Below are 16,162 nucleotides of genomic sequence, written 5' to 3' on the forward strand. Positions count from 1 at the left end.
TGCACATCAGAGTTCAGATGGTGTTCACACCTGTTCAAACGAACCAAACATAGGGGGTAAACGCACCAGAGTAAAAAACAAAACAAAAATCCTAACCAACTAGGTGTGAAAGCCACCTATGCCCCTTCCCCAGTGACTCACTTCTCCAGGAAGTCCTTGTCCACGACGGCTGAGATGTCCAGCAGGGGGTTCCCCATCCCGAACAGAGAATTAGGGCTGTAAAACACACACAATTATTATCAGTCACAACATTAGTTTTGTATTGTTACAAACCATAAGATAATGTCATATGCATATGGTGGAATAACATAGTCTATGCGTCCCATTGACCGTCCATAAGTGTACCATTCACGCAACGGCAGAATTATAGGTAGGCCTAAACCGTCTCACGTCAATAGGTGAGAATATGGACTGTGAACACAGATGGTGTTAACACAGATGTGATAGAAGCCCTATATTAATTCATGCATGCATCATCACATGACATATTTCACAAAAAGGCACAATCAGGAGGATAGCAGTGTCTTCCAGGGATGAGTTGAACACAAAGCTTTATTTTGTAACAGTTGTAGAGTCTTGTGACGAGCGTTATCCCAAACATGTTTCTAAACCAACATCTATCCTTACCCTCCCCTCCTCCCCCTCTGAGACCCAATAGTAAAACAGAAGACTGAACAAACAAACCTGCCTGCCTGCGTTTGTGTGTGGGAGAGTGTCAGGGAGTTTTAGCTACGGGTCAAAAGACTGACACCACCGAGGGACACAGTGCCAGAGTGATAAGCATATTAAATCAGGCTTCAGTTCACACACACACACACCTTAGGTATAATATTCAACCTTAAGAAAAATAAAAGAGGACAGGCTGTGCAGGGTCAGGGTGAATTAACCTTGTTGAACTCTCTCGCTACTGTACATCTGGGGTGTATTCATTAGTGCACACTGCACACCGTAGCAAAACGAAAATAAGTGTTTATTGATGGACAAGTTCAGGTTATTCCCTCCCCGTTTCAGTCGTTTGCTTTCTGCACAGCCTTGTAGAAGTGTGAAAATGTATCAGGTAACAATAACATAAATTCCTGCGCCTAAGCCTGCTACCTTATCCTCCAACGGAGTCATATCTTTATAAATGTCCTTTCATCTACTGTACTTAATTGTTTTACATACATGTTTATAAATGATATAATGTATAATAACTGATACTAATATATACACTATAGAGGATTAAATGTATTATGACGCCAAAGGAAATATGTACCATGTTTGATTATGGTTGTTTTTTAGTGTCTCAAAACGCTTTGAGTGGTCCACAATGTAGTTTTAAAAAAATCTGTATTTTGTATTATCAAATTGTATTAGTGTGCAGTGACACTTTAATAAAATGTAGCTTATATAGTCTTCATTAATACACTATGTTAATAGGCCTATAGGGAGTTGGCCCGTTCTTAATAAAATAATCATCAGTGTTTCATTGACACCCCACCCTTAATACACATAGGTTCCTACTGAACAAGCTCTCCATCTGCTCGTTTAAGATTACAGAGTGGTGAGCCAATTTCCCTACCAGCAGACCAGCTACACCATCATTTCAGCATCCTACCATCCACTGTATAGATAGACCCAACACCTCAGCATTGAACCATGTACTTTACAGACTATATAACACAATGCACATCAGGTCCTCTCCTTAGTCTAGTGTCCTTACCGTGCTGCTGGCATGGTGTGCGTCTTTTTGTCTCAGTAACAGTTTCACTCTGTGTAACAGACCTGTTGGCCGCCTCAGACAAACCAGCCCAAAAGGACTCTCCGTCCCAAACCTCGGGTTTAAAATCTCCCTTGATGAATCGCTTGAATCGATTTTTTTTCTGAAAGCCTGAACCCTCCTTTCGACCTGGTCTGATAGGCTACGCGAGAAGAGGGCGTGACAAAGTACTGCTGTCTGGATCTGTGATTGGTAAGCTTCACTATTTTGTCTCCCGGGCGTTCATTATTAGAGCGTAATGTGTGTGACAAAATGTGCAGAGATCATATTCAGACACTTTCGCGATAGAAACACACCAAGTATCAGAATAGCTAACTAAATTAGAGGGAGATGTACAAGTCTTTAGAAAATTGCGCATAATAATGATGCAATGATTCAATTGTGAACACGCGGGAGGCATGCTTACATGTACTAAATAACGTTTAAGTCGTTATTAGAGCAACTCAGAAAACACATTCTGTAAATTATAATTAGCTGACGTTAGCGAGCCTAGACGACGAGCTAGCGGAGTGGGTAGTTCCCTGTGACACGAGTGACATTGAAATTATGCAGAGGAAAGCGCTACTCTGCCTCAGACTAAACATTAGTTTCGTCGGTGCTTCAAGGACTTTGAGTCACAGACAGACCGAGACTTGGGTGACAGTGTACTGAGCCCCTACCCCTGACCTACTATGAACGCAGAGAACTTCACACGCTAACTACACCGGCCACGCGCGTGCGCATGTTGATTTTGTCCATCCACACCAACTACATTAATTTGGGGACAGGTAGAAACATTCATGGACATTTAGCAGTAGTGTAAAGTACTTTTGTCGTTATTTTGGATGGGTTTCATATTTGTTTTACTATTATACATACCTTAAGAAAATATAATACTTTTTACTCCATACATTTTCCCATTCCATCTTGTGAATTGAAATAATGAGAAATTAAATTGATTTTGGTTGCATACACCACTGGTTATTTTACTAAGATATCTGAAGTCAAGCTGCTACTGCTACTGCTACTACTACTACATTGACTAGCTAGGTTCATAATGTAAACAAATGCAACTTGTGCAATTAGAGGATAATTTAGTACAACCACTCACAACAATTTAATGAGTACTTGCAGAAAACTGGACCAAATCTACTGTACTTACACATAGATTAATTTAGTACAGTACAGTAGGGGAAAATATAATAAAGATGCTCTTCCCCTCTGCTCCTCTCCCAAAACAACACACTCTGTGTAGCAGGTAGAACTTCAAGCAACAGCTTACATGCTGACCAAACCGCAATCACGTGCAAGTTGATTTTGTTCACCCACACCAGGCCTATTATGCCTATTTGTTATCCCATGACATATATAGTAAAAGTTTGGACAGACCTACTCATTCAAGGGTTTTTCTTTAGTTTTTACTATTGTCTACATTGTAGTGAAGACATCAAAAATATGAAATAACACATTTGGAATAATGGTAGTAACCCCCAAAAAAGTGTTAAACAAATCAAAATATATTTTATATTTGAGATTCTTCAAAGTAGCAACCCTTTTCCTTGATGACAGCTTTGAAATCCTGGCATTCTCTCAACCAGGTTCATGAGGTTCATGAGTCACCTGGAATGCATTTCAATTTACAGGTGTACCTTGTTAATTTGTGGAATTTATTTCCTTCTTAATGTGTTTGAACCAATCAGTTGATCAGTTGTGTTGTGACAAGGTAGGGTTGGTTTTCAGAAGATAGCCCTATTTGGTAAAAGACCAAGTACAAATTATGGCAAGAACAGCTCAAATAAGCAAAGAGAAACAAATCCATCATTACTTTAAGACATGGAGGTCAGTCAATGCGGAAAATTTCAAGAACTTTGAAGATTTCTTCAAGTGCAGTCGCAAAAACCATCAAGTGCTATGATGAAACTGGCTCTCATGAGGATCGCCACAGGAAAGGAAAACCCAGAGTTACCTCTGCTGCAGGGATAAGTTCATTAGAGTTACCACCCTCAGAAATTGCAGCCCAAATAAATGCTTCACAGAGTTCAAGTAATAGACATATCTCAACATCAACTGTTCAGAGGAGACGGTGTGAATCAGCCCTTCATGGTCAAATTGCTGCAAAGAAACCACTACTAAAGGACACAAAGAAGAAGAGACTTGCTTGGGCCAAGAAACACAAGCAATGGAAATTAGACCGGTGGAAATCTGTCCTTTGGTCTGATGAGCCCGTTTGGAACCGTAGATGAACAGATGATCTCTGCATGTGTGGTTCCCACAGTGAAGCATGTAGGTGGTGGTGTGATGGTGCTTTGCTGGCAACACTGTCTGTGATTCATTTAGAATTCAAGGCACACTTAACCAGCATGGCTACCACAGCAATACGCCATCCCATCTGGTTTGGACTTAGTGGGACTATCATTTGTTTTTCAACAGGACAATGACCCTACACACCTCCAGACTGTGTAAAGGCTATTTGACACAATCCCCCGACCTCAACCCAATTGAGATGTTTTGGGATGAGTTGGACCGCAGAGTGAAGGAAAAGCAGCCAACAAGTGCTCAGCATATGTGGGAACTCCTTCAAGACTGTTGGAAAAGCATTCCAGGTGAAGCTGGTTAAGAGAATGCCAAGAGTGTGCAGAGCTGTTATCAAGGCAAAGGGTGGCTACTTTGAAGAATCTAAAATATATTTAGATTTTTTTATACTTTTTTGGTTACTAAATAATTCCATATATGTTATTTCATAGATGTCTTCACTATTATTCTACAAATGTATAAAATAGTAAACAAAGAAAAACCCTTGAATGTGTAGGTGTCCACACTTGACTGGTACTGTATGTGTTTGCTGGGTTCAGTGAAATGCCTCCCTTTTTATGCTAGACTTGCGCTTGTCGCACAGATCTTCGGCTGGAGAGATCAAGAGCTCAACTCCCCAAGAATTGTGTTTAGCATGGACCGTAACTATGTGGTTTGAAATTAAAGATATGCTTTTGGTTAACAATAAATGTAACAAATTAACTAATAGTCATCGTAGGCTGTACGTTATAACAATTGTCTGAAGGGGTCTGAAGGGGCTCCACTCACCCACAAATTATCTTTGCTTTGGCTGGAGAGCACAGCTCCCGAATAAGCGGATACTTCAATAAAAAAGAAAGCCAAAGAAATGTGAAGTATAGCGGAGTCGGGTACACAAGTTGGCACGTCTGAATTGTTATTTGAGTGCATTATCATTGAATCGCGTTTCCATTCTTTACCGCCTGCGTAATAAAAGTGTGCCCATAAAAGCATGAGCACAAAGGAAGCGATAGTGTGAGTATTGGTGATGTGGGACACTTTCTGAAAATTTGCTTTCCGGTACACCTAAGAGAATCATCCCTTTGTTTTAACCCCCAACATGATACCATTCTAAATAGCTCAAGAACTTTCCTACACAAAATACAAAATTAAGAAATATTAAAAACACACAGGATGGATGGCTCTTCAAACCCAAATTGTCCCGAGACCACATTTTTTCAGTTAATACTGGCATATTGGGCCACCTTGATCGGCAAAGTGGGACACATAATTCTTTATTGTAAAGACGGATAAATTAGAGCCTATAAAAGCAATTTCTATATTTTTATGATAAACTTCAATTATTCATACAAATTAAATCTATTATAACATTCTTTAGTTATTTTTGTGGAACATTAATAACTATAATTTATTATTATCATCACATAAATTATGTAATTGAATAGCCTATAAATAAAATACATCTAAAATAAATCTAGGCCTATCAGCTCAACATTCTCAACACTAAACTCTAGTGGATATTTTGTAGAATGAAACCAGAAAGACCTTACCCCTCAAATACAGCAAAATAAAACATGTTGGTGAGGTAATATCTTTAAGTAAAATGTAGCTCTGCATCCCTGTTAGCGAGCATTTCTACTTTGTCAAGATAATACATCCACCTGACAGGTGTGGCATATCAAGAAGCTGATTAAACAGCATGATCATTACACAGATGCACCATGTGCTGGGGACAATAAAAGGCCACTCTAAAAATGTGCAGTTTTGTCACACAACACAATGCCACAGATGTCTCAAGTTGATTGAGCGTGCAATTGGCATGCTAAATGCAGAAATGTCCACCAGAGCTGTTGCCAGAGAATTGAATGTTCATTTCTCTACCATAAGCCGCTTCCAACATCGTTTTAGAGAATTTAGCAGTATGTCCAACCGGCCTCACAACCGCAGACCACATGTAACTACGCCAGCCCAGCCCATCCTGCTTCTTCACCTGGGGATCGTATGAGACCAGCCCTCCGGACAGCAGATGAAACTGTGGGTTAGCACACCCGAAGAATTTCTGCAAACTGTCAGAAACCGTTTCAGGGAAGCTCATCTGCGTGCTCGTCTTCCTCACCAGGGTCTTGAACTGACTGCAGTTCGGCGTCGTAACCGACTTCAGTGGGCAAGTGCTCACCTTCGATGGCCACTGGCATGTTGGATAACTGTGCTCTTCACGACTGATTCCCGGTTTATACTGTACCGGGCAGGCCTCCCGAGTGGCGAAGTGGTCTAAGGGACTGCATCGCAGTCCTAGCTGTGCCACTAGAGATTCTGGGTTCGAGTCCAGGCTCTGTCGCAGCCGGCCGTGACCTGGAAGACCCATGGGGCAGCGCACAATTGGCCCAGTGTCGTCCGGGTTAGGGGAGGGTACCACAAAATTGGGGAGAAGGAGTTACATTTATTTTTTATTTTTTTATAAAACTATGGCAGGGTGTGTATGTCAACAGCGTGCCCCATGGTAGTTAGTGGAGGGGTTATGGTATGGGACAGGCATAAGCTACGGGCAACGAACACAATTGCATTTTATCGAAGGCAATTTGAATGCACAGAGATACTGTGATGAGATCCTAAGGCTCATTGTCGTGCCATTTATCAGTTCATATTTCAGGATGATAATGCACAGCCCCAAACAATTCCTGGAAGCTGAAAACATCCCAGTTCTTCCATGGCCTGCATACTCACCAGACATGTCACCCATTGATCATGTTTGGGATGCTCTGGATTGAAGTGAACAACAGCGTGTTCCAGTTCCCGCAAATATCCAGCAACTTCACGCAGCTTTGTGAGTGTGACAACATTCCACAGGCCACAATCAACAGCCTGATCAACTCTATGCAAAGGAGATGTGTTGCACTGCATTACGAAAATGGTGGTCAGACCAAAAATACTGACTGGTTTTCTGATCAGCCCCAACTTTTTTTTTTTGCATATCTGTGTTCCCAGTCATATGAAATCCATAGATCACAGCCTAATGAATTTATTTCAATTGACTGATTTCCTTATGTGAACTGGAACTCAGTAAAATCTTTGAAATTGTTGCATGTTGTGTCAATATTTTTGTTCAGTGCATTTAGAATATGGATTTCTGTTACAAAAACATGTACACTATTTCACAGTGGCGGTGGTGGGTAAAATAATTGGAGAAGCAAATCCAGTTAAAAGGCTCACCACTTGGATCCGGTCTTTTGTAGCAAAATTTGAAATGGTGTATTTTATATTTGATGAAAGTAGAGACGCAGAGCTACCAAACAGTACACTGCATTTGAGGAACAATGGCAAAGTAATTATGCTTTGAAAGTTGATAACTTGTAAACTCACTTTAGACAAAATCCCTTTTGAATGTTTTGGTATCTAGTGAAGAGCTCTTCTTTGTCTACACCCATTAAGCATCAATCACACCCTCTTAAGCTTAAACCCCACAAATCTTGTTTCGCTGTCAGAGCGTTCAGAGCACACACACTTGACGCTCTGGCCAATGATTTGTTTACCTCTGGATAATATGAAAACAGCCTAACCAGCTCTGCTGGCAACAATTTCATGACGCTTTTTTGCCGACGTTTACTAACACCGGCCATATTCAACTGGTGTTGTACACTTTAGCTTAAGACATGTAGGTAGCTAGCTAGGTAAATAATGAACCTAGCTAGGTAAACAACGTGTAAGATCACACGTCACATAAAGTTAGCTAACGAGCCAGCCAGCTAACGTTAGCTAATTAAACAACAATGAACATAGTGCCAAATCATGTCGTTACTACCATGCATGAATCTGTTAGCTAACATTAGGCTCTAACTAGGAAAACAAACAGCTCTGGGATACGAATAATAACGTCAGCTAGGGAGCCAGCCAGCTAACATTAGCTAGCTAACAGTACACTTCAGCTTAAGACACTTACCTAGCTAGGTAAACAATGAACCTAGCTAGGTAAACGTATAAAATCACACGTCACGTACCGTTAGCTAACGAGCTAGCCATGTAACGTTAGTTAGTAAAACAACAATGAACATAGTGCCAAATCATATCGTTACTACCCTGCATGATTCTGCTGGGAGCTAACCAACAAAAAAATGTTCTTCCCCAAAAACATCTGTTTCCGTAGCTATAGTTAGCTAGCTAACTATATAGCTTGGTGTTACCTAAATTAACCCTAATTTATAAGACAATTCTTATTTGATTAACGGTGGTCGGACCCATCCATGTGAAGCTAGCCACAATAAGGATTAGCCACAATAGTGGACTTTGCGGTTAGCCTTCAAAATAAAAGTATGTCATTGACAGTGATGCAAATTAATATAAATGGTGGAATTATGGCACAATTGAATAGATCATGCTGAACAAGGTTGGAGTGTTGTTATATAAAATCAACAAAATAACAATTTGTTAATTTGACAAAAATCTGTTGAAATCATACTGGATCTATTATACTTTAGAATTGCATGTTTTGGAGTCTGATAACTGAGGAGGACGTTGGTAGACTAATACCCCATTTCCTTGATCCCCAATCCTTAGGTAAAGCTGTTCAGTGCAATATGAATGTCAACACACACAATAGGCTGACTGGAGAGGTTATTTCACACAGCCACAGTCCCACGATGAGAGCTACAACGCTAATATTGGCATAAACTCTTCACAGTTGTGTTCTGTGTGTGTCACAGAGTAGACGGATACCCCATTTCATTGCTTCACATTCCAACCTTGTTTAACATTATCTAGTCTAAATATGACATGATTCCACCAATTGCAACCTTCTGCATCACTTTCAAATAAGTACTTTTATTTTGAAGGCAAACAGAAAATTCCACTATTGGGCCTAATCCTTATTGTGGCTAGCTTCACAACACAAGCCGGTCCGGTTGAACCTCACTAGCCAGGTGAAGCTAGCTGGCTGCTTATAACATTAGCTTTGAGTAACAGGGTTAAGTAGCTGGCAAGCTGAAGTTCAATTTCAATAGGTGAACAACAAGTGGCTACCTAGCTAATACTTACAAGGATTCCTAAATCATTGCTAAGAATAATGAAAATGACTGCAGTTTCTACTGGTCATTGTTTTCAGGCTGGTTGTATTGCTGCTAGCTAGGTGCCAAGCTAAAGCTAGCTAGCTACCCCAGAAGTTGCAGTCGAACAAATGCTGCTTTATTACCAACGCGTTCATGGCCGGTGTTTGTAGACTTTTTCGTACAGCTTTGACAGTGCTACTGATAGTAGTGGTGGCACTTGGCTTGCATGTGCAAATTCAGAGCACACAACATTCTATAATAGAACTGTGTTATTTGAAGTGTCAAATTAAAAGCTTATTTGACACGTCAAAGCGTTATTTGACTTGTACCTTTTTTGACACGCAAAGACCCAAACGACATGTCGTGAAGCTAATAGCAGTGGCGCTATTATTGTATAACTCCGATAGGGCAACATCTGAAAAATAGCGTACTTATAGTGTGTACCGGTGCTCGACCAGTCGGCGAAAGCCAACATCACCCACGACAATGAACGGTTGATTGTCAATGGCAATGAATTCCATTTACCTTGGCATTCATGGATTTCGCCATCTCGTTGAAATGCTCTTACGCTTTCAAATGACTGCTCGACTTCCACAGAGCAGACATTGTGGGCTAGGTTCGGAATGCTGTGTTGCACGTGTAGCGCAAAAGTTTGCGTGGCGTCATTACATCATGCAACTACGTTATATAGGTATGCACGTCAGCTTTGACATCGGTTTTCCACATTGGCATTAAACTAGACGATGTTGGCATTTTTAGCTAATATCGGCCGATTCCGATATGTTCACCGATATAACATGCATCCTTATTAGCTAGCTAACATTAGGCTCTTACTAGCAATAATGTCATACACATAACGTTAGCTACGGAGCTAGACAGCTAACTAACAGTACACTTTAGCTTGAAATGAAACCACTTTGTCAAAATCAGAAACACATAATATCTTACCCGTCTGTATACAACATCATGCATGATGGACGCGTCTCCCTGTCACAGATGCCATGCCACGGTTGCCCTTAGTTTGAAGATGCAAGACAGGTGTTTTCTAATTCCACTGATTTCTCAACTCGATCGTCCAGAAAGTGGAAAGCAACACTTATGCACCTCCACCACACATTTGTTTTCAAAGACGCGTTTGACAGGATTACCAACACAGACTTACCAGCTCAAATAGACAGAAGCCTTCTAAACTCAGCAATAAAACAAAAGGCCCATTTTCAGGACCCTGTCTTTCAAAGATAATATGTCAAAATCCAAATAACTTCACAGATCTTCAATGTAAAGGGTTTAAACACTGTTTCCCATGCTTGTTCACTGAACCATAAACATTTAATGAACATGCACCTGTGGAACGGTCATTAAGACACTAACAGCTTACAGACGGTAGGCAATTAAAGGTCACAGTTATGAAAACTTAGGACACTAAAGAGGCATTCTGACTCTGAAAAAAACCAAAAGAAAGATGCCCAGGGTCCCAGCTCATCTGTGTGAACGTGCCTCAGGTATGCTGCAAGGAGGCATCCTCGCAGTGGCAGACCATGTGTAACACCTGCACAGGATCAGTACATCCTAACATCACACCTGCGGGACAGGTACAGGATGGCGGCAACAACAACTGCCCAAGTTACACCAGGAAAGCACAATCCCTCCATCAGTGCTCAGACTGTCCACAATAGGCTGAGAGAGGCTGGACTGAGGGCTTGTAGGCCTGATTTAAGGCAGGTCCTTACCAGACATCACAGGCAACCACATCGCCTATGGCACAAACCCACCGTCGCTGGACCAGACAGGACTGGCAAAAAGTGCTCTTCACTGACGAGTTGCGGTTGTCTCACCAGGGGTCATGGTCGGATTGCGTTTATCCTCGAAGGAATGAGCGTTACACCGAGGCCTGTACTCTGGAGCGGGATCGATTTGGAGGTGGAGGGTCCGTCATGGTCTGGGGCAGTGTGTAACAGCATCATCGGACTGAGCTTGTCGTCATTGTAGGCAATCTTCTACGCTGTGCGTTACAGGGAACAAGACATCCTCCTCCCTCATATGGTACACTTTCAGCATGACAATGCCACCAGTCATTCGTTCTGTGATTGCCTGCAAGACAGGAATGTCAATGTTCTGCCATGGCCAGAGAAGAGCCCGGATCTCAATCCCATTGAGAAAGTCTGGGACCTGTTGGATCGGAGGGTGAAGGCTAGGGCCATTCCCCCCCCAGAAATGTCTGGGAACTTGCAGGTGCCTTGGTGGAAGAGTGGGGTAACATCTCACAGCAAGAACTGGCAAATCTTGTGCAGTCCATGAGGAGATGCACTGCAGTACTTAACGCAGCTGCTGGCCACACCAGATACTGACTTACTTTTGATTTTGACTCCACCAACTTTGTTCAGGGAGACATTATTCAGTTTCTGTTAGTCACGTCTGTGGAACTTGTTCAGTTTATGTCTCAATTGTTGAATCTTGTTATGTTCATACAATTATTTACACATGTTAAGTTTGCTGAAAATAAATGCAGTTCTTTTTTACTGAGTTTATATGGCAAACCAATTCGAACTCCTCTCTCGGCATGTCCAGTCCACTCATTATCTCAGCCAAACACGGCTCGTGGGAAGGTTGCCGTTTTTTTCTGTGGCTTAACTTAGCAAAAAAGAACTGCATTTATTTTCAGCAAACTTAACATGTGTAAATAATTGCATGAACATAACAAGATTCAACAATTGAGACAAACTGAACAAGCTCGTAATTTAACAATTTTATTTGTATTTACAGATGTCATACAAGTTTGTTATTAAGGCACATGAAAATTCACATTTTCCAGAAGGCATTTCTGCCCAAAAATGCATTTTGATTAAAAACAAACTTTAAAAATGTATTTTCTGTGAAGTCATGACCTGTGACATATGCCGTTTCCTGAAACGCGTCACATATTAGAAGCTATGTGTTGTGATAATTGCGTTGTTTGCTCTATAACCTGTTCATATGCCTTGCGACTGTGATATATAGGCCTAAGACCAAGACAATAAGACCATGGCAGGCAGAATAAATTCAACCACACCTTTTTTTTCATCACAAAACCGGAGAGCAACCTCTGTCCGGTGGTCCACAAAGCATACTGCGTGTAACAACCAGTTACATGACCTACAGCATGGTCAAGCAAGTTAATGTTCATAATTTTTGGACTACTAAACAACTATTGATTTAGAACCACAGTTACCTTAAGTCGCAAAGAAAACAGGAGCTGCCTCCACTATTCCAGCACCATTTCAACTTCAACATCATCAAATCATCTATGCTTAGTCTAATACAGTGACAACTAAAAGATAACAAAAACAATTTAGTCCCATCAATGTACACTAAATATGATGTGGCTGTCCACAGTTCTGATTTGTGTGTGTCTGCATTCATACAAGTAAAAAAAATCATGTTGACTCACCCTACTTGTAGAGAAACGCCAATTGCCATCCTCCCTTTCATGATGACGAAACGATCGGACTATGCCATACATAGGCCTACACGCTTTTACCACAAGTCCAAATCCCCATCTCCGTCCATGGCTAATTTAGGAAAAGGACAATTTTAGCTAGCTTGCCAGCCACTGGAGGACAACAACATATTTCTCTTGATGCGATAGGAGTGATGCCAAATACAAACTGGCTTCCCTTGACACTTTTTTTTGGTGCTCAGGACCATTCACAGTTGAGCTCACCCAGTTGAACTCAACGCTGATTGGCTATTATTTTATACAAAAACATTTATCAAGGGAGGCCAAATTCCATTTATCAAGGGAGGCTTGCTTCGATTGCATTCAATGCTACGGGTGGCAACAATATCATGCTGTTTCTCTCGTTCGGATGCTTTCTCTGGTGAGATACATTCAGCCTCTTGGGAATTGAAGGAAAATTATGAAAATACAAAGACGAAAGATAAATTATTTGATGTTTTCTTGGTCCATTTTTTTGAGAAGCCTGGCTTCACTTGGCATCCATGAATACACAGCACTGGTATTTCATAGTCAACCAAAATATTTTGTCTGCATTAAAAAAAATGGCCTAGAGGAGTGTCCCAGTTTGACAGTAGGCGATTGGCATACTGGGACACTGTCAAAATGTCAATATTCTAAAAAGGTGTGAGTAGTACAGAAAGCATGAACAGTCATGACAAGTTATGACTTACAATTACATCCCATTACAAAATATGTTGTAATGAGACACTGAATATTCCTTAGTTTTTTTATAACCCTAACATTATTTACCTCAGAACCCGTCATTTTCCTTACCAGGCAGTGTTTCAAACTCATAAATGACACACCCTCATCCACTTACCCTCATCTTATGCCTGTGGGATAATCCCTGAAGCCATATTTGTTGTTGGTCCAAGTTATTAGCCAAGCAAGAGAAGTTTGCAACGTAAGCCCCTCAGCCTCGTTTTTATTGGAGTTTGTGAGTGTACAATTATGTTCACGTCGGGGCTGAAACGTCCTATAATTCAATTTGCGATGATTGTACATCCGCTAGAAAAGTCAGCCAAAACCTCAACATGGAGTCAACAAACAAGTGTAAGTAAAAACGAATGTAAATAAGTTCGAAATTGTGCTACTAATGCACAAACACTTCTAAAAAGTATTAAATTATGTTTTTGTTTGGTTAGCTTTTGGAAATTCTACAAAGAAAACATTGTCTTTCTTCAGAAGTTCCAGCTTGACAGGCTAACGTTAGTTAGCTAATTAATTTGCTAGCTGGCATACAGTAGACGTATATTAATAATTATATAGTTAATATAAGTAGACATGCAATTATAATTGACTGTAACGCATATAGAGCACCACAAGCTACCGGTGGCTGAAAACACAATCGTCGCTGGACGAACGAGTGACGAATTTCCGGGCAAGGGCAGTCCATTTAAAATGTATTCCTTCCTCCCTCACCCCTTGCTCTGCAAGTGTAAACTCATCAGACGTCATAAGTTATCAAAAGTGTCCACTTAATTTGAGGGCTGAGCATGTGTCTGTTTAGTGTTTGGAATGCAGCCTATGACTCTAGAGACACGTGTCATTACACGGGATACCACGCCCACAATGATGACGGCACACCCATCGAACGCATTTTATCATCACATACAGTACTTCCTCACTAACAGTCATTGATGGTTGGTTGTTATTGTACACATTTAAAGATATCCATTACAAAGCGTAAGTGTCCCACTTAACAAATACTCAACCACAGATAATGAGGTCCAAGCTCAACAATGAAGCCAAATCATATAGATCTACATTGTGATTGATAGGCCTATACATTTATTCAGTAATTGAATCTTCTTTGCTTGACGAATTGTTCAATAATTATAATAAACATGTTTATTAACTATAAGGCATGATTTGTAATGTCAGTAGCCTATAGGCTATTTAGGCCTATGAATCCATAAGGGATAAACGCTGACGTTCTGTACATTAAGTTGGAAATAATGGACAATGCCGCGGGAAGAGATGGAGCCCAGTACTATAATATTCTTATAATAAAGGTTTATGATAATCGTATTTTTTCTGTAAGGGAAAGGGTCACTCAAATCTACATTTTGTACATGTTTCTCAGACCTCAAAAGTGGTCTAAACATTGTTACTGTTTTCAGTTATTGTACCACCAACTGAATTTTGCTCTGCCTGGATTCTTTCTTAAGTAACCCCTCAAGTGTATTTTAGCAGTAGAGACCAGCCTATGGTCTCATGAGTCTTCTGAAGTACCCCATGTGGATAGGCCAAGTACCCCTAGGGGTGCCAGTACCCCTTGGTTGGGAAGCACTGATGTAGAACTTCCAAGTTTGTTCAGTCTTTCCATTTTTAAACTAAAGAGTGGAAGAGAGAAAACCTGAACAATAAAAAAGGGAAAATCTGAAACCTGTGAATTTCTTACTCAGTTGTCAGCCTAATTTATTCGTTTCAATAGTAGGCCTACTATTTGCTTCTTGCACAGTACACATTGGGTTGGCCTGACTGTGAAAGATATGAGATTTATTAATTTTAGGTCATTTAGAGTATGTCATACTGTGTGACATACTCTGTGACATACTCTGAAGGCACAACTAAATAATGCTTCCACACACAGCTAGCGGACAAAACATGTACGCATTGCATAAACTAGCTAGCTGATGTTACATTCTTTCCATTGACGTGATCAGACTAATAATGAATGAACGGTGCTGAAGTTTAAATGCTTGATCGATATCTCATTGATTCAGAGTTCACAAGCTAGCCCCTCGGCTCAAGGTTTTGGCCCACGCCTCAAGGTTTTGGCCCACGCCTCAAGGTTTTGGCAAACATCTAAAGCATAAGCACGTGTAAAGTATTTAACTAGCTATAGCTGCAGCCAGACTCGTGTAGTCAGTAGCCATGCTCAGCAGAGCTGCATTGAGTTAACTATAGCTACCCCAGTTTGGTCGGGGCTTTCCTTGAACTCTCTTGAGTTTTCTCTGGGGTCTTCTTTTCTGGGGTTTTCTTCTCCTTTTTCTCATCTGACAGTCGGAGTTTCTTCGCTCTTGGTTCGCCTGACGCCATAGTTCTGAAGGAACACGCTGCAACCTCCTCGAGTCAAGATAGCTATCGTGGATATTAATCAAGAGGCAGATGGCGGAAAACGGCTATTAGAATCAACAGACGGAGCCCAAATATAGCTGCCCACTGACTGCGCCTGACCAGAAAGACAGGAACTTTTGTCAGAAGTTGATGACTTAGTTGTGCAGTGCATATTACACACATATATTCACTCATGTCAAGGTAGAATATTGAAAGGTTTTATGTAAAGTTTGATTGTGCTGATAAGAGAGGATAGGTGTGCATGGTAAATCAGGCTTCTGTGTATTCATAGGTCGCACCTCTGCCACGTCACGTGACGGAGGTGCGATGCCAAGCCTTTTTTTTTTTATTTTTTTTTTTTTAATTAATATCAAATCAATACATAAAGCACATGAGGGAACACAAGCATACATAGATTACAAACAATAGACAATCGAGCTAGGGGGTACAATATCACATTACAATTACACAAGGACCTTAAGGGACATGCATATACTTACAATTCTAACAGCTTTTGTGTTAGTAGAGCATTTA

The 16,162-nt window shown here is 40.8% G+C and overlaps 1 protein-coding gene across 2 annotated transcripts in view; it reads right to left on the bottom strand.

The window, feature by feature from the left end:
• adka (adenosine kinase a) overlaps positions 1–15,910 on the bottom strand; it is a 36,861-nt gene extending 20,951 nt beyond the window's left edge. The window contains exons 1-2 of one of the 2 annotated variants that reach the window (XM_021606138.3): positions 15,483–15,910; positions 142–216 (exon numbers count right to left, since the gene is read on the bottom strand). In XM_021606138.3, the coding sequence (XP_021461813.2) occupies positions 142–216; positions 15,483–15,610 (203 nt within the window). In that variant the 5' untranslated portion in view covers positions 15,611–15,910. Of the gene's footprint in view, positions 1–141; positions 217–1,702; positions 2,483–15,482 lie in introns of those variants that run through there. The other variant, XM_021606148.3, reaches the window with a different exon arrangement.
• Positions 15,911–16,162: the final 252 nt, after the last annotated feature.

The sequence above is a fragment of the Oncorhynchus mykiss genome, chromosome 1, assembly GCF_057628025.1.
Source record: "Oncorhynchus mykiss isolate SJ-2025 chromosome 1, ASM5762802v1, whole genome shotgun sequence".
Classification (NCBI taxonomy): domain Eukaryota; kingdom Metazoa; phylum Chordata; class Actinopteri; order Salmoniformes; family Salmonidae; genus Oncorhynchus; species Oncorhynchus mykiss.